Below are 19,813 nucleotides of genomic sequence, written 5' to 3'. Positions count from 1 at the left end.
CCCTAGGGCGTTCAGAAGGTGACGTGTCTTGTATTACACCTGACGACAATGAGAATTCGAACAGTTAGTCAAGTTGATGAAAAACTGTAATTACAAATTTGAAAAGTCTGTTAGTTAACCCGACTCAGTAATGCTAGTAGCGTCACAACTATTAACTCTGAGTTTTAACGAAAACAAACTTTGATCACTCATATTTATTGCACAAATTTTCGAAATTTTTTTACGTACATTAGAAAACCCTTTTTATTTCTGTAAGGAACATCTCACTTTAACATTTTAATTTTTTTACACAAAAATGTTTAAAACTGCCATTTGAAATATCGAATAATGATATATAGTTGGTATATGTGTGTGTATATATATACACACATATATATAACCTTGACAAGTAATTAACAAAAAAAAAGTTTCACTTTGTACAGTTAGGTTTGAATATTTCTGGGCCAGATGTAGCCTAGGGGGTTAGTGTATCGGGCTGCGTAAAGAAAGTTCAAGATTCATTCATCGATATTGCTAAGCATACTCCGCACTTTCAGCTGTGAGCATCTTATAAGAGTGTCTGTCAACTCCGTTATTAGCGTCAAAGAGTGGCAGGACTTTTGATGGTTGGGGCTGCTGAGTGAATGCATTCATTCTTGCCAGAGAGCTCAAAGTTTAAGACGGATACACCTGAGCCCTACGAATCTCTGTTGTGGCATTTAAGCTCATGTTTGAAATACCAACATCGATTCCTGTCTCACAACAGCTATTGTTATTATATATTATAATTAATGTTTTTTATTTTCGTATTTTTAACTTGTCTTTATATTTCTTTGTTTGCAATTAAGCACAAAGCTATACAATGGGCTATCTGTGCTCTGCCCACCACTGGTATTGAAACCCATTTTCTAACATTACAAGTCCGCGGACATACCGCTGTGCCACTAGGGGGCGTTTATCTTTATCGTCAGTTAATACCGTTTATTCATCTATTGACATTTTACATTTTCTCAATCTTTAAGTTACTTATAAAAATCCCACCCTCTCTCAACAGTAACTCTGAATATTACACTTCTAAAAATTTGGTTTCGATACTCGCTGTAGGCAGAGCATAGACAACTAATTCTACAGCTTTGTATTTAATAGCAAAACAAAACTATAAAGTACAAACACTTAACCCATCATTGTTTGTTAAGTTTTATCAACAGTTTATTCTATTGTAGAGTATTTAGGAATCACGCCTGACTATTTGTATCTTACTTTGTTTATCAGCAAAAATATTGAACTTTAAACATCATCCTTGGTGGATGTTTCATTTCTATTCTGAGATTCTATGTATAACTTTTTGGACATTCTGGAAGTTATGGAAGTTACTTATGGGTAAATACAACTGAGTTCAAGTTAATGTTGAATTATTTTAAAACAGTACAACTTAAGCCTGGGATACTTTAAAACAGTACAAGTTAATCTTGAGTTACTTTAAATACGTGGTAATTAACGCTGAGTTATTCTAAAGCAGTGCAAATTACCCATGAGTTATTTTAAAACAGTACAATTTAACCTTGAGTTATTTTAAAACAGTACAAGGTAACCTTGAGTTATTTTAAAACAGTGCAAGTTACCCATGAGTTATTTTAAAACAGTACAAGTTAACCTTGAGTTATTTTAAAACAGTGCAAGTTACCCATGAGTTATTTTAAAACATTTAACCTTGGGTTATTTGAAATACGTGATAATTAACGCTGAGTTATTCTGAAACAGTGCAAATTACCCATGAGTTATTTTAAAACAGTACAAGTTAACCTTGAGTTATTTTAAAACAGTGCAAGTTACCCATGAGTTATTTTAAAACATTTAACTTTGGGTTATTTGAAATACGTGATAATTAACGCTGAGTTATTCTGAAACAGTGCAAGTTACTCATGAGTTATTTTAAAACAGTACAAGTTAACCTTGGGTTATTTTAAAACAGTGCAATTTACCCATGAGTTATTTTATAACAGTTAACCTCGGGTTATTTTAAATATGTGATAATTAACGCTGAGTTATTTTAAAACAGTGCAAGTTACCATGACTTTCAGTAAAGGAAATGTTTTATGATGAAAGCTGAGATTCTCTTCAAACACCACGTTTTCAAGAGACAAAAGTGGGGGCGCTGGTAATATAGGAATTTTATTCTCAATGTAAAGTCGAGATATTTTAGTCTGGAACAAGATCATTAAAGATATCAAGTGAAATGTCCACTTACATCCTTATCTTGTGTAGTTCCTTTTTTCCGGTTCAGTCGCCACCTCTACATATCTCTTTTATTCAGCGATAAGTTTTTCTTAATACTTGTATATATATATGCATGAAACCTTGTGGACATTAAAACTTATGTTTCCTATAAAAAAAAGAATTTTTTCATAATTTCACACCATTTGAAAACAAAGGACATGAAAACCCCACAATAACATAAATTACGGCTTGCTGAAAGCACGTAACTAGGAATACTTTATGTCAGTAATATTTACCAACATTTTGTGTCTAAATTTCTGTTGAATCAAGGAGCAAATAAGGTAACAATGACTGATTTATTTGCTTTGAACTTTCAACTTAAGTTCAAATACAACTAAAATCGTGTTTAGCGTCCCCACCCGCTTTCTTTTTTTGGAATCGCTTCCACCCACTTTTTTGGGAGGCGGTTTTCTTTCCTTTGTATGAATTATCATCTTTCTATCATAGAAAGAAATACATACTTCTGAATAAAAAGGGCCTGTCATGGCCTAGCGCGTTAAGGCGTGCGCTTCGTAATCTGAGGGTCGCGGGTTCGCGCCCGAGTCGCGCCAAAACATGCTCGCCCTCCCAGCCGTGGGGGCGTTATAATGTGACGATCAATCCCACTATTCGTTGATAAAAGAGTGCCCAAGAGTTGGCGGTGGGTGGTGATGACTAGCTGCTTTCCCTCTAGTCTTACACTGCTAAATTATGGACGGCTAGCGCAGATAGCCCTCGAGTTGCTTTGTGCGAAATTCCAAAACCAAAACAAACAACAAACTGAATAAAAAATAGGATGAACTTAGTTGACTCGTGTTGTCCTTTCTATTTATCATACATTTTGCATCGTTTTGATCGGAAAATTAAACAAAGAAAACTTTTGTTTAATATGGGCTTTCTGAAGACAAGCAACAATCACGCAAACAAGGGTGAAAACTTTCTACGATAGACATAATTTTAAAAAAGCATCTCCTCCTTCCCTTTTCTCGAAAATTCCGAACGCTAAACGTTTTCTTTTTTCTAGCTTAATGACTCTTTAATGTATTACTTTTCCATTATTCTTTGAAATAATTAGCAAAAATAAAACATTTTACACAGTTGAACTGTAGATACGGGAAAAATCCTATTTATAGGAAAATATGTTCTGTACAAGTTTGTTTGTTGCATATAGCACAAAGTTACATGGCAGTTATCTTCACTAGTCGTTCATAAAGTTTAAGCGACAGATCAGAAGAAAGGCAACTGTTCAAAAGTGACTACAGCAAACTTTTGAGACCGAATAGTGGGATTTAATCGTCATTCTTATAACGCATCCACTGTCGGAATACGCGAGACTCGGTTTTGTTTTTAGCAGTAACAAGATGCGAACCAAGAAATCGGAGCTCAAAACTCCAGCACACACTGGTGAAAACACATAACACTAAAACACTTTTCTCTGCTCGACCCCCCCTCCTTATATTCAAGACTGTGGCAAAACACATATTGGTGAGATTACACTGACTGCATGGAATATTAATAAACCTCAAAAGACCACGACAATGTCCGTAGAGCAAACTGAAGCAAGAATTTACAAAACTTTTCGAGAGACACAAGTGACGAAACGGACTTAGTTAGTTTTAACCTAAGAAACCTCCATCTATATGGGATTAAAAAGATTATTGTTAGTTACAGTGGAATACATCGGTCATATTTTTGCAGATTTTACCCCAAGTTAGTCACCTCTACCACGTTAAGGCAAAGTTTCCTCTTAAGTTGTTTCACTTAATACGTTACAAAATGACTGAAGTTGAATTCCTAAAGTACTTTAATGACGTTTGATCAGAGCAAGTTATTTATATAGATCAGAACCACAAAATGAGACATCGCTAATTAAGTATGTCAATATAACTAGGGATATACAATGGTACAAACAAAAATACTTGCCATGATTGTAAATAAAACAACTAATCCGATGAGCTTTACGTATCTGAATAGTGAATAATACTAAAATATCGAGTCAGAGCTAAAGTGACGTAGAAAAGTGAGACTTTCTTAACAGTGTGAGCTAAGAGATAAAAAAGAATTGTTAGCTTTAAAAATTATTTATTCTAATTTGTGCATTTCTAGGTAAACATATATATAACTCCAAATTTTATCTTTCACTTTTGTTGAAATGTTAACTCCAATTACACTAATAAAAAGTAATATAGAAGTTTATTGAAAGGCAAATAATTAAAACATAGAGGGGTGTAGAATATACTTGTAGAAGTAAGAAATAAGGTCTTGTGGATTTACGCTGTGACATTATTCTTGAGGTCATTTTAGATAATCTTCAAGGTCATGTCCTTTGGAAATTCAATAAATACATTATATACTTAAAATGTCAATGGCAAAGGTATAAACAATAATAAATGAAACACTTTAAACAGAAAATTACTAAAATCACTCCTCAAAAACAACGATTAAAAATTTATGGTTTGCGTTCCGTTACTGCAAAAGCGCACCACGCAGTTTGTGGCTGTGAATACGCTGGTGCGCAATGAAAGTCATGACCAAATCCTATTATTTGATTGTTTGTTTCTTTCTTAATTTCGCGCAAAGCTACATGAGGCCTATCTGCACTAACCTAACTTAGCAGATTAAGATTAGAGGGAAGGCAGCTAGTCATCACCACTCTTGAGCTGCTCTTTTATCAAGGGACAGTGGGATTGAACATAGCTTTATAACGCCCCCACAGTTGAAAGGGGGAGCATGTTTTGTGTGACAGGGATTCGAACCCGCAACCCTCAGATTGCGAGTCGAGCGTCCTAACCACCTGGCCTTATGATTTTATCAGACAAGAACAGTTCAATAGTTCGCGATGGATACTGTTGATTACCTTCCTTTCTGCTAGAGATGGTTATACTCAGATAATACTTATGTACCTTTGCGCTAAAATTCTAGATGAATTAAGAAACACTTCAGATAAAAACAACATTTTCTTAATGAAAACAAAACAGTTTAAATGTCGTAGGGGAATAAACTGTTATTGCCAAGGTTACATAAGGTATAAACATTGCCTTGACAATAAACAGTTCTTTAGCTCAGCAATATGCACATGTTCGTTGTGATGAAAAGATCCTTTTTCAAAATATTTATATTAAAACATTTATTTTTTCGGACTTGTATGTTTTAGGAATGGAAATAGAAAATCAATTTCGTTAGTTTTGTATCTTTTTTTCTTTTACCACTATATTGTTTAGGACAAAACAAGATGTCGAATCGATTTGGTTTAGCCCTGGTGTTTCTTCTTGTCACCACCAAAGTGTTGGCACAAATTGCAGAGGACCTTGACTGTAGGTACGTTATTGTAACGATAGATTAGACTAAGGATAATATGCTTCAGTTAAGAATAGAAGATAAAATGTTATCTCCGTTTTTGTTCAAATGAAATCTAGAATCTGAATATTCATAACTAACATGGTAGATGAAATTCTATATTAAATTCTACAATAAACTAGTAAGTATCCGTAAAAACTCGTGGAAAACAACAATTATGCCAACGATTGTACTTATCTGTTAAGTAATTGGTCAGTTTTCAATATATATGTACATCCAATCCAGAAGACTTCAAATTTCCTTGATACTCTGTTAACGGTCCGAGTATCAAAATTTCAAAAAATATAAATGTACATACCTATGTTAAATTATTCCTTACATGTTCGTGCCAATTTGCATTTAAATTCGTGGATCCAGCACTGAAAACGTTCAAAGTCTGAATCTACAACTGTCCACACCACTGCTTTGGATCTACGAAAAGGTATTATTGTACCATAGCCCACGTAAGTTGGTTGATTTACTCTGACTAGCTTACAAAAACTTCATATTGTAAAAATTTGAGCATAAGACAAAAATTCCAAAACTGTCTATACCCCTGTGTAAAAGGTGTCTTTGTACAAAATCCCACATAAATTGCCCAAAACAAGGGTAAGTAATTGACAAAATCCCGAAAATTAAATGTTTATTTAACCTTCTAAAATGACCAAAAATAGGCACGTTTCGTATTTTTGTTTGTTAATATGTGGGACCTGTAGAAAAGTATCTTGGCACTAAATTTCAAACCCAAATATTGTGCTTTTTTTCAAATCGTTTAAAAATCTATCGAACTAGTATAATTTTACTTGTTTATGTACTTTTTATGCAGCATTTATTTTGTTTTGGATATTTCTCAATAGCAATTTTACGAATAACTAACGATCTTTACTTTCCGTTAAAATTTATTTTTTTCCTATTTACAATAATATATATTAATAATCTTTTTAGTTTATATGGTTGTCATTTTTCAAGTAATTAATCCTGATATTCAGAGAAGCATATTTATGCCATAAAGACATTATGTTACAAAACACAAATACTTATTACTTTAAGCATTACACACAGACACATTTATATACGTAATACGAACCACGACGCAGATTCTACTGTTCATATATAATAATTACCACACGTATCAAAACAGTGCCTGTCATTTGAAACTGTTGAGCACGAACTAACTAAGATTGATGAAGTATCTCGCGACATATTTATTATCTCAGAGAAAGATGTGGACAAAGATAAAGACAATTCAAATGTAAAAATGAAAAACTAATTTGTAATTCCCTACAGTTGTCAACTTACACTAAATGTGGCATAAATTAACCCCGGACTTTCAAAATAAATTACCAGTCATTCGATATTATTGTAAATTTAAAATAGTAATGCTGCATTATCTTAATAATGGCAAACTTGGCCTGTCGGAAGCAGACGTTTTTTTTCTATGTTTTACTAAATGTTTAATTATTTGTGCACTATTATGATTATGTATTATTAATATTTGTTATGAATTTGCGCATAGTACTTCATCTTAAAATGTGAACTTCGAGGAAATTATATATGACTGCTCGCGGATCTTAAGAAGTTTCACGTTTAATTTGGAATAAAGATAAATACAGAGTTTTTCATAAAATTTTGTATGCTTCATCCAAATAACATAATTCTAATGTTAAAATACAACCAGAAGGATTACCAGGTGATGCACTGTAATGAACTAACGTAATACACCCGCGTTCTGCTGCAGGGTTCAGAGGTTCTCTAAAAATTACAAAATTCCCCATAGATGAACAGTTACTCTTACAACACACCTATAACTGAAAGTTCGAAGCATATTAAAGAACATCATAATGGGAACCTTAGACCTACCGATACACGACATGAAACACTAACCATCTGGGTGACTCTCTGAATAATTGGTTAATGGAAAAATTAATACATTAGGAACTACCAGGAAATCCCATTGAAAGTCTGATTGATTACAAAAAAAAAACATTTAATTCGGTGTGATGACCCACAAACTGCAGTGATAGTGAAATTTAATAATATGGTAAAAATCCTACCATAAACACCTTTCCCAGATTCGCACTTGGCCTTTAGCACATTGGCAGTTGCTTTTTTTCAATAATCGGAATCTTGCGAGAAAGCAGATGACATTACGAAAGGTCAAGAAAAGTTTAAAATTGGCCAAAAATCAGAAAAGGCTGAAGAAATTCTGAACTATAACTGATATAACTGTATAACTATTTTTGTGTATTAGGATGTATCAAGGGCACATCAAGGATCATTATATGTTATATATATCACTAAAATCACGCCCCCTACTTAACACTGTCACTGAGTACTCCTTTATACACAGCTTATTAGTGATGTTGAACAACTGACTAGAAGGAAGACATTTTGTTATCAGTAGCCTATTGCCCATCATCTTATCAGCAGCCTACTATCCATCATCCATTTTAATGGATTAATTGTTACTCTTATAATGCACCTACAGCTTAAAATATAGGAAATATTTTGTGGTATCGCACGAATTTCAATCCGCTTCGTTAGTTTCAAAAACCATAATTTTATTACAAGCAAAACGATGGCACATCCACTTTGAGGTTGCACCGTGTCACGAACCACCAGGTGTTAAAATGTACCCACCCATTCCTACCTTGTTTCCATATTTTTTTGTTTCTCTAATTCCTATTTCTTAATAGTTGTCTTTACAAATTGTTTACAATGGGTTCATAGATTTTTTGATACTAAGTTTCCCATCCTTCTTCTAGCTTTTATCTCTACACTTCCTGATTTTGGTTAATATCTTTTCTATAGTTTTCTTCTATCAAGCCAGGATAGTAGCCTTTCCTTTGAATGGATTTATGGTTAAGACTTGTTTCACGTATTCAGCATTACTGTTTCTAATTTTCTCTATTTCTGCAGTAATGTTCTCTTCATTGGAACAAAGACTTTTCAAGATTATCAACATCAGATTTTCTTCTTTTCTGTCGTTTGTTCCCTTTAAAGGCATGTTTCAACAATTGCACTTTTTCAAGTACAACCTTAGATACCAATAGATAACATTATTTTGAAAACAAGGGCAAATTATACTATCTATAATTCTTGTTTTCTCTCCTGAACACTCGAGCAGCTTTGTATCAGATATCGGAAGTAGTAGCATTCGTCCTTACATAGGAGGCTCACGTTTTAAGCACCAACTGCTACGATAGAATTGTTTTGTCCAACATAGAACCATCGATCCAGATGTATAAAACTGAAAACTTTGCTTTCAAAGGTTAGATCGTTGTTCGGTCCTAGATCTAAATAATCTACATAATCCACATTTTCTATCAAGCTAATACAGCCGCAGACTTATCACGTAGCATGCATAAGTAAACGGGCACCCGCATGTGATACGAGGGCATGTTGTGACTTGACAACTCACAGAGTATACATGTAACCATAGAATTTAGCTATTAATATGTTATTTTTCGTTATTAGTGTCGCAAAATTGTTATTGTTATTACTTGTTACTTTCCAAGGTCTTAAGTAATAGTAAGAAAAACTCTTTTAGTCCCGAGAGTGTAATTCCATTATGCACATTTAGATTTGGATAAAGTGAAGGCAGGAGAAAAATATGTTCTCCACAACGTTAGTTGGTCAATCAGTCGGATAATAGATTGACAAATTTGTTATTTTAGCCTCTTTTTTTTTGCTTTTCCGACTTTTTCAGGTGTTTTGGTGACTTGTTACTCTGCAGTTGGTTGTTTACTACTCAACAGTGTCTGTAAAGTGCTTATAAAATTTAGTTTACATGCTGCTTGAAGAGTGTTTGAGATTTTAATTTGCATTGCACATCTGGCCCATAAGTACTACCATATTTCTGATACGACATTTAACTTTCCATAAATAAACAAACTGATATAGATAAATTGACAGACCCTTAAAAAATCCAGGAGCTCTTCTGGTTTCCTCTTTTTTAGAAGTCAAAATATTAATGAATTTACTTGAATGACTCTAAACAAATACATTCTCTAGACAATGTGATAACAAACGCGTAGCAAGCTTTACACATGCAGGAGTTATTCGCAGATTAACAAGGTATAAAGATTTTTTCTTTGATTAAAGTTTTACAAATATTCTACCATATTAATGGTATTTTCATTTTATTCGTGGTATGCGGTTTGCTCAATATTCATACAGTTAACGCTTTAAAAGAAACATCACATCTGTCAGATTTCCTATTATTGTATACTTAGTTTATGCCTGAATAAGCTTAATTGGTTTATACAATATGCAGTGTGTAATATACTCAGGAATACAATAAACTGGTTTTTATTAAAATCTCTCTAAGATACGGACTTAGTGGTTCGACTTTAAATCCCAGGCAAGGAAAAAGCAACGCCAGCTTTCTTAACTAATTCATCAGTTTTATTGACCTCGCTTTTCTTTTCGTCCAGTTTTTACATAATTCTCTCACAATTTTTAATTTGTTTTATTTTTTAATCTTTACTTCCGCGTGTAGAGTATCTATGACAACGTATCCTAATAAACGGATAGAACAACCCTGCAGCGTGATAAGCATGCGCAGTCTTCACAAGGTCCTGATACCAGTTTCAAATACGCGTTGTAAAATTTCCAGCAAATTAAAAACTTCATAGTTTTAAAATATTGGTGAAAGTACTGTACTAGCCTGATTATAAGACAATGCTTTTAAATTAATAATTAGGCTATAAATTCATAGTCGCCTTGTAATCGCGGCGTTACTCTAGCCTGTCGCATTTCTGAATGTCCAGATAACATCCGTCTACCCATGTTTGCTAAAGGTCATCTTTAATTCTTGCACTAATAACCTGCAGACTGTTAAATTATAGTATTGATTTTGCTGGTGCACTATTTCTTTGATTGTGATCGTTCTAAGTTTTATAATAACTGTTATCCGTGAGTCCAATTTTAGTTATGACATTTGTGCAAGAATAAGTGACAGCGTCAAAAGAAAGGGAACAAGCAAATATCAAATTAATAAAGGATTAAGAGTGAGTTATAATTCAAATATTAAAATTATAGTGGCGAATGAGGCAGGAAAACTAAACAATTGTACCGCTGCTATTTAGTGTGACTGAAAATGATGTGAGGCATTAGTAGAAACAAAAGCCTAAACTTCTTAAGAAAAAGGGTGTTTCGCGGCCCTAAAAAAGAATGTTATAACAATTTGTTTCTGTTTCCCATGGCTTTCATAGTTTTAAAATATTGGTGAAAGTACTGTACTAGCCTGATTATAAGACAATGCTTTTAAATTAATAATTAGGCTATAAATTACAGTCCAGTCCATGTAGCGATAACAAATTAATTTATTTCTTCCTTAACACTTCTGTAAACTCATACGCTGCTGTAACTTATACCAATTTGTAGGTCTAAGTCTACAGATGACATCCAAATGAAAATACTCTGTTAACGGCACAAGGATTAAGTTCAAGATAAACTTACATGTTCAGTTTCACGGCTAATCGATCAAACAACTAAACTTACATGATTAACAGTACTGATTCAAATACTTCACTAAACCAAACTGACTGACTAACACTAATTACTCAGTGTATACTCATTTACTATTCACTTCTCACTGAAAGCAAAACACTGGTTCTAGTATTTGTAATGTAGCTTTGTTTTCAGACGATTTGCAAAGTTATATTTTCGTGACATCACCTAGAATGTTCTAGACCCACTCGCACAAACTTACTTTATTTTAACGACTTGCACCTTTAAGATAACATCTGACTTAAAACAAAACATATAGCCCATAAGAGTGTTAAAAATGTAAAGATAGCAGCAGTTGGTCCCACGTAGACACTTCTGAGACAGTTTAGAAATCCATCTACATATCTTTTAGAGATTTATTATATAACCTTGAGAATATATACAGACCAAGACAAAAATCGTTTTATGTATATATGTCTAGCAGAGTTTGGCAGAGAAAAAAAAACTTCCAATATGCTAGCAAAAACATAGAAATAGATAGATGTTAGAAATTGTTTGGTTACCAAAAATCTGTCTTAATTAAGATGACAGATAATCATAAACCTGTGCAAAAACTTAAGAGTTATTACAAACAAAAGGTCAAGAAATTTACAGCTACAAAAACAAGGAAAAAGTATTAATTTTTTACAGTATTGCTAGAACATTGTTTGTTCTTTCGTTGAGAGGTTGTTTTAAATTATCTGGTAAAAATGATTCAATGTTCAGTTTACACAACAATGACAAATTAGCTTATTCCCTCCTTCAACGTTTCTACAAGCTTAAACCTGTGGTATGTTAACTGTCACGTTTACAGCCACGCTAAATGTAACACACCATCGTAAAAGTAAACTTACTTCTACAAAGTAACTCAATATACGCGATAGCAAACACAGATTTAAACACTTCACTAAAAACGCAACAACTGATTTACTCTATCGACTATAAACAACTCTTTATTTTCTCCGAGTCTGGTATTTATAATCTACCGTCGAATTTACTGGGAATTTTGAAAATCAATTCTTAAGAACTTTCTAAGCCTATATTTTGTTAAACCTTTTGATCTTAACTGTTACCCGTATCTTCCTCGAGGTGACAAACTAGTGACTGTATTCAAAATATAGCTTACAAAACCAATAATTATTCTAGCTGAAACATACGAGGTCTGTTCATAAAATACGCGGACTGTTTGAATTGCGCGGCTCCAGTTGGTTCCAGTGGAATCCGCTTAGTGTCGCTAGGTTCGCACAGATCAGCTGATTACGACGCCATTTCCCGATTGCAGATATTTTCATTTGTGTATTAGCTACGCGGTTTTAAGTGAAGTGCGATTTTTTCGTTTGGCGGATTTCAGAATGAATGACCTGAAGGAGCAACGACTTGCTGTGAAATTTTGTGTTAAACTTGTAAAATCTGAGACTGAAACTTTTGCTATGCTTAACACGGCTTACGGTGATGTTGCTATGAAGCGTACGGCATGTTTCAAGTGGCATGAACGTTTTAAGGATGGTCGACAGTCCATTGAAGATGATGAGCGTCCTGGACGTCCTTCCACGTCAACTGACGACCCACACGTCGACAAAATCAACATCCTGGTGCGGGCAAATCGATGTCTGACTGTTAGGGAGCTTGCTGAAGAGTTTGGGACATCAGTTGGATCTTGTTACGAGATTTTGACCAAAAAATTGAAGATGCACCGCGTTGCTGCGAAATTTGTGCCTCAGAACTCGTGCGTTTTGGCCAAACACTCGATCACTGTTCTTCCCCACCCCCCCTACTCACCTGACCTTGCTCCTTGCGATGTTTTCATGTTCCCCAAACTCAAAAGACCCTTGAAAGGAAGAAGATTTGAGACGATTCCCGAGATTAAGGCAAATGCGACGAAGGAGTTGAAGGACATTACAAAAGAAGCGTATCAGGACTGTTTCAACAAGTGGAAACACCGTTGGGACAAGTGTGTGCGTTGGGGAGGAGAGTACCTTGAAGGGGTCCCAGACTTGTAACTTCTAAATAAAGTACATTTTGTTTTATGACGTCAGTCCGCGTATTTTTTGAACAGCCCTCGTAATGTTATCTACCCAGCATCGGGAGACAGAATTAATTATCTGGCACGAGAACAAATTGTTAACTACCAGCACTGAAGCAGGGTTAATTACGCAAAATAAAGTAAACATTATAAATGTTATTTCTTTTGTGTTTTTACAGCAAGTATGTATTTGCGCCTATATGCCGTGGTGTTAGTGCTAAAAGATCTGGATCCTACATGTCCAAACACCATTCAAGGTATGTTTCCGACATTTATTCTACGTGTTTAAAGATCCACGTGCATACAACAGCACTAAAACATAATGCTATCTGTTCAGCAAGTTGATCTCTTTCTCAGTTATTGTAACTGTTTTCAAACTAACACCATTATTATTATTATGTTTGTTTTGAAATTTAAGTTTCCATACTTTGCTTGCTGATAATAACTCGTCAGGGGTGTAATGTCAGCTTAAATATTTCCTCATGTTACCCCCCTCTTCAGTAAAGATTAAGATCGGATGATAACAAGTATGGTGTGAATTAAAATGAAATAGTTATTTAATTTATTATTATTCAAATATAAATGGAGTTACAAAAATGTTCAACACGAGCATTCCCTGACGGTCAACTTAAATGTAAACATGTAAAAATCCACTAGTAATTATTTGACATTTCAGTAGGCCTAAATAAAGTATTTAGCTGATTGATGTGATGTAGTTGCTGTTAAGGTCCAATAATGTATATAATTTTATACCATAAACTTAACATGACCTATATTTCTAAGATAGCGTATATATAATACATATATATTTGTATATATTTGCCATTTGTATATGGTAGCCATAACCGCTACTCACAATTTAAATACTTTCTCACCTTTTAATCCAAGCCGAACATTCCGATTTTGACACTTTCGCCCAGTTTAAGAGTCAAACATGAAATTAACAACTGTGTACCTATATATTTAACAAGGATTAGGCTACGTTTGAAGTAGTTAGGCCTACCTAGTGTCGAACTGAAAATTCTTCGTAGCAAGCCAGAGTTAGTATGAAACACTAACCACTCATGGTATTTACGGAAGTAGCATATTGCGATTGAGACTCAAATTGTACAATACTAAGCTCAAAAACATGACTACTGATGCTCTGAAAGCGCATAACGACTGCAGTAAGTATAGCCACGGCCTATATTTTACCGTAACTTAGTAACTCGCCTTTAAAAAAACTCCCGAGAAGGCTGTAAGGAAATATCGAATTATTATAAAAAAAACAACAGCAAGCAAAAACAACAAACAACACTGTGCTAGCAGTGTCGTATTTATTTTCAGTAGTTAAAGTAAAAATTTGGAGCTTGAACAATTCTCCTTTCTCAACTTTAATCTTTAGCTATCCAATTCAGTATTTCGTTATGTATTTGCTTGTATACTTTGTATCAGTAAAGTAAACCAACAATCAGTTTCGACGACAGCCAGAGTCATTTGGCTTTGGATAACTGCGCGAGACGAGGTGAAATTTCGCGAAGATCGCTCCCACCCTCAAGATTCACCTAGTTGTGGATAACTAGTTAAAAACTTGTGTTATAAATACTAGCTACGAATTGTTTTTTCTTAGTGGTACGTTACACGATGGACTATCTGCACTCTCTTTCTATCATGGGTACCGAACCCTGGACTTTAGCGTTGTAAAATTTACTGGCCAGAAGGGAACCCTTTCACCTCCCATTGACGACTTGTACCATATAACTAAGCAAGCAATCCCAATAAATGTTTATTAGTTAAAGAGTTGGTACACCGTTATTTTGACCACTACTTTTTTTTTAAATATTCGTTATTTTAAAACACACTATTTCACTATTTTTATAAGTAAAATTATGTTAACCCTGCAGTACTGATACGACTTAGAGTATATAGTATTAAAACAAGCACGTAGGTATATATAACAACAATTTTACGTCAGACATTAGGTTACTACACATTTACTTATCTGTAGATTCCCATCTTATTCTAAACAGAAAGGATTTCGAGAATTTTGACCTTGATGACTCACGAAGAGCAATAGGATCCGTACTAAACTGGGCAGATCCTTATGACGACATCTCTGATATCAACAGCTTAATGGTAAGTGCCCAATCGATATATTGTTATATTGATATAAAGGATAATAATAATAATAACTACTCCTACTTACGTGAATAGTAAGGTGTCAGACGTTAAATCCGTCACATAATTTTAACGGTTTAGTTTGTTTGTTTTGTGAATTTTCGCGCAAAGCTACACGAGGTATATCTGTGCAAGCCGTCCATAATTTAGCAGTGTACGACTAGAGGGAAGGCAGCTAGTTATCACTATTCAACGCTAACTCTAAGGCTCTCTTTTAACAATAAATAATGCGACTGACCGTCACATTATACCCCCCCCCCACGGCTGAAAGGGTGAGAATCTTTGAGGTGATGGGGATTCATCCCTCGACCTTCAGATTACGAGTCGAATGCCCTGACCACCGGGTCATGCTGGACCATAATGGTTTAGCAAAAAAAAAAGAAGCAAAGAGGCTAATACCTGCTTCCCTGATGGTGCTTTCAATTAGTAACCGACGAAAGAAACGTAAAAGTTGTACATTACGAAAGTTCAAAATGGTCGACACTACAAATTGATATAGCCAAGATTAACAGCTTAATCGAAGATATTCTGTGAGCATTCAATGATGTAAAATGTTACTAGATCTAGTCAGGCGGGATTTAGGGGGTTCGAAGTTCCTAGATGATTGTTGCTTGCGAGGCCACTTTTCGCGATTACTGAGCATATATGATCCAAATTTTAAGAAGGAAAACTTCCTCCCAAATTCCTTCAAAGATATTGATATATATGCATACATTTTAAATAACTACATCTTTTTTTAACACAAAGGTATATTATATATATTGAATAAAACACATTCACTACATATCCATGTCAGAAGCAAACACATCCATAAAATTAAACCTCAGAAGAAACAGTTACGCCACTGAGTGTGCTTCTGGGGCCGATGCCGATCGCAGTTCAAAGTCTTTGAACGATTTGTTTTTTTTTAAAATTTCGCGCAAAGCTAAACGAGGGCTATCTGCGCTAGCCGTTCCTAATTTAGCAGTGTAAGACATGCCCACCTTTTCAGTCGTGGGGGCGTTATAATGTGACAATTAACCATTCGAAGATGCTTTTCATCTAGTCTTTCACTGCTAAAGTAATGACGGCTAGCATAGATAGTCTTCGTGTAGCTTTGCGCGAAATTAAAAAAAACATCCAAAACCAGAGAGTACAGTTGTTTTTTTTTTATTGCTAGAATAAAGGGACGTTTCAATCACCTTAAGAAGAAAAACATTTCTTTCTATGTCTCACAGTAGCTCAGCAGCTAGCAGTAAGTATATTGACTTAGGCGCTAGAAACCGGGTTTTGATACCTCTGGAGGGCGCAATACAGATATAGTCCATTGTACAGTTTATGATTAACAACAAACAAACCAAACCTTCTTTACTCCAACGCAGCTATAGCTGGTATAGCAAACCATTACCAATATTAATTTCAAAGTGCGTTTCATATTGAAGGGGTGGGGGGAGAATCTTGCAAGTCATACTGGGTTCTTCATACGTGTCTACATTATTGATCTTAAATAAACTTTCAGAGCTGAAACTAATCCTGAAGCCTTTGCAACGTTGCAAGAGTCCTTCCTGAACTGAAGTTGTGATTCGTTGTGCAAAAATCCAAAATTACTAGCATCACGGTTTTCTGAATTCTCTTTGAATCTCCAAATTTTATGCCAAATCGTTGAATGTCGAAAATGTTGACTCAAATCCTATTGATCTATGTTTATCAAGGTATTTCAGAAATTATTCAAAGCGTGTAACAAATGCATACTATCATTTTGTTACAATTTACTAATATCATTGATTTTTACTGGGATGCCATATGATATGATTAAAGATACTAAGAAATCATACGGCACAATCTCATTAATGAAAGATTCAAAGGGAAGTTAAGGATCACCTGCACAATTTCCAGACAGTTTCGTAAAACACCACAGGTCTCTTAGAGTTGAAACCAAATAGTTTTCTTATTTTATATGCAGTACACCAACCTAGTTTTCGAAAGAGGTTTTAAAGCAATATTAACTCTTCCTATTGATACATGCCATGTATTGGAGGATATCTGAAATAGAGAATAAATCCTCTTTAGTAAACCAAAGAATACTTGAACCCTTATACAGGACTTAGCGGCATCTCTAAAGGTCAAATTCCAATTATGGTAACCACAAGAACAGAAGAAGGACTCATGGATTTACTTGTACTATTCTTACATTTGCATACACTACGCATGTTTGCAATATCGTCATAACTTTTTTTACCACGACGTGCAAGGATGTTTAAGCTTAAGTTCTATTTTGGTCAAAATAATTATGGTTAAATTACTCCCAACTGTTTGGTGTAAACGAGTAATATTTCCAGTAACGTATTTGTTCATATTTTTAGCAATCAAATCAATGAACTCATTATAGATGGTTTAACTGAAATAATGATAGCGTTTTTCAATATTAACTACACGGTACAAATGTTCTCGCAAGACTGAATCAGTTTTTGCTGATGATTTAACTAACTCGGTGAAATTTCCAATATTTTTACAGGCCGACTTATACGTTTTTTTTTTTTTACGGAAAGTTAAGATTAGTGATGTGAAACGAAATACTTCACTACAGTGAGAAGTATTTCTAAAATATCTCACGAGCGTTGCTTTTCTAGTTCTATATGCATTTTTGAAAGTTGTCATGGGCAGACCCACTCTTTTCGAAGTCTAACCATTTTACCACACATTCCTTATAATCTTTGTAATTTTATATTTAAAAAAGAAACAAAATTTTCCAGTCTGAAAAACCTGGAGAGGCAATGGCTGCTTGTGATATATAAAATAAACGGCAAATAGAGCATAAGTAGGTTTAACTTTGGGAATACACCAGAAAACGTAGGGCATGGTTTACACTGTTATTTAAAATACGGTTATATTAAGATGAACTAAAACGTCGGCTTTTATCATCTCTCGGAAGTCGTAATTTCTCTTAAGATGTGAATCGAACAATATCACTTAACTAATTATCGTTTAATGGCAAAATCCGTTCACCAGGGTAATCTAAATTGATAAACAAAACAGTCTCGTCACCGAGAATAACCAAACGCCTCTGCTGAAAAATAAGTTAATGGAGCACTAGTGTCATAATCAACACACCTTTCCGGATCATTTGAAACACTCACACAAGTTTCTCCTTCATTATACGTATTCATACTGCGGTCTTCAATTTTTTCGTTTCTGTTTTCATAGTTGTCACCAATAAAGATCCGCGTTTCACATTTTCCACTGATGTTTAATCACTTCTCTCATAATTCTCATATTTCAAAGATTCTTTTGACTATTCTTCTGTTTCCTTACACAGTCGCCTAATTCAAAACTCTATGTATTTATTTATATTGCTGTCTTTACTTGACATTTTGAGTATAATTAATTCGGTGATAAGTTTTTTTTTTTTTTTTCAAGTAACACTGAACTAATTATTTTAGGCATTGTTTAAAACAGTGGTGATAATGATAAAATATCTCGAATAAAATCAAACGACGTCACAAGTCAGCACTTCAAAGAAAGTGTAAGCTGAAGCAATTGAAGTGAAGCACAAAGCAACGCAATGGACTATTTGTACTCTGTCCACTACGGGTATCGAAACCCGAAGTTTCTAACGTTATACGTCCGAAGAGATACTGCTGTGGCATGGTGGAGGGCAGTTAAGTAAAACTGTTAACATAATGCTAACATATACAGTTCGTGAAGTTTTTAGACGTAATTTTGTGTAATCGACTTTTTTAAAGTTAAACACAAATTGTTTATGTACTTACGTGATACTGCAAAATTGGTTAGAACTGAAAAAATTCAGTTAATACTTCATAAAATATAATAAATCTGGAAATTCTTTTCTGAAACTTTCAAAAATAACACCATATCAGCCTTCTTACTTTCTTAATTAAAAGATACAGAAGATGTACGTTTAAAGACTCGGTAACACGGCTAGTTATGTACACATCGAGAAATAAAAACTTGTTGCACACGGCACGTTAACAGACTGAATAAAGTACATTATTCTACAGAGGATAGTTACTTCTAAATAAACAGGATAATATACTGTATCCTAGTTATGTCTACTTACTTAACCATCACTAGTTACATTTCCTCTGAAAACCTCTAAATCAATATGGATTATAGTGCTTTTCTCGAGAAGCCATTTTCCCTAGAGTCAGCCCAACAAAGTGCCGTTTGCTGTTTAAAGCTATTCGTTTCAAAACTACTTAATCCCATATATTTGTAATGCTTATTGACAGCATATGCAGGAATTTGTTGGAAATATTTGATGAAAGGTTTTTTCACGTTGGTGAGAAAAATAAAAACACAGCCGCATTGAAAGCTGTTGTCCAAAAATCTGACGAAGTTTCGAACTGTTTACTTACTGTTGTTGCAAAAACTGCGCTGACGTCATTGTGTACAGGAAAGTTGTGCCATTTTGACTTTTAGAGTAAGCAAACGTCACCAAATGCAACAGAAATAAACTGTGTTTCAAAATTGTATTTTCTGTTTTTGGAACATGAGTTAAACATTAACAAACATACAAATATGTAACTTGTAACATTTTTTAGCCCGACTCAAAAATGTGTTAATTGTAAT

General features: G+C 34.2%; 1 protein-coding gene across 1 annotated transcript in view; it reads left to right on the top strand.

The window, feature by feature from the left end:
* The window catches only part of LOC143247418 (uncharacterized), a 39,410-nt gene that overhangs the window by 16,807 nt on the left and 2,790 nt on the right, over positions 1 to 19,813 (top strand). Inside the window, exons 2-4 of the mRNA XM_076495482.1 lie at positions 5,457 to 5,553; positions 13,267 to 13,344; positions 15,097 to 15,202. Of these exons, the coding sequence (XP_076351597.1) occupies positions 5,468 to 5,553; positions 13,267 to 13,344; positions 15,097 to 15,202 (270 nt within the window). The 5' untranslated portion in view covers positions 5,457 to 5,467. The remainder of the gene's footprint in view (positions 1 to 5,456; positions 5,554 to 13,266; positions 13,345 to 15,096; positions 15,203 to 19,813) is intronic.

This window comes from Tachypleus tridentatus, chromosome 3, assembly GCF_004210375.1.
Source record: "Tachypleus tridentatus isolate NWPU-2018 chromosome 3, ASM421037v1, whole genome shotgun sequence".
Classification (NCBI taxonomy): domain Eukaryota; kingdom Metazoa; phylum Arthropoda; class Merostomata; order Xiphosura; family Limulidae; genus Tachypleus; species Tachypleus tridentatus.
This window is presented reverse-complemented; position numbering and strand designations above follow the sequence as displayed.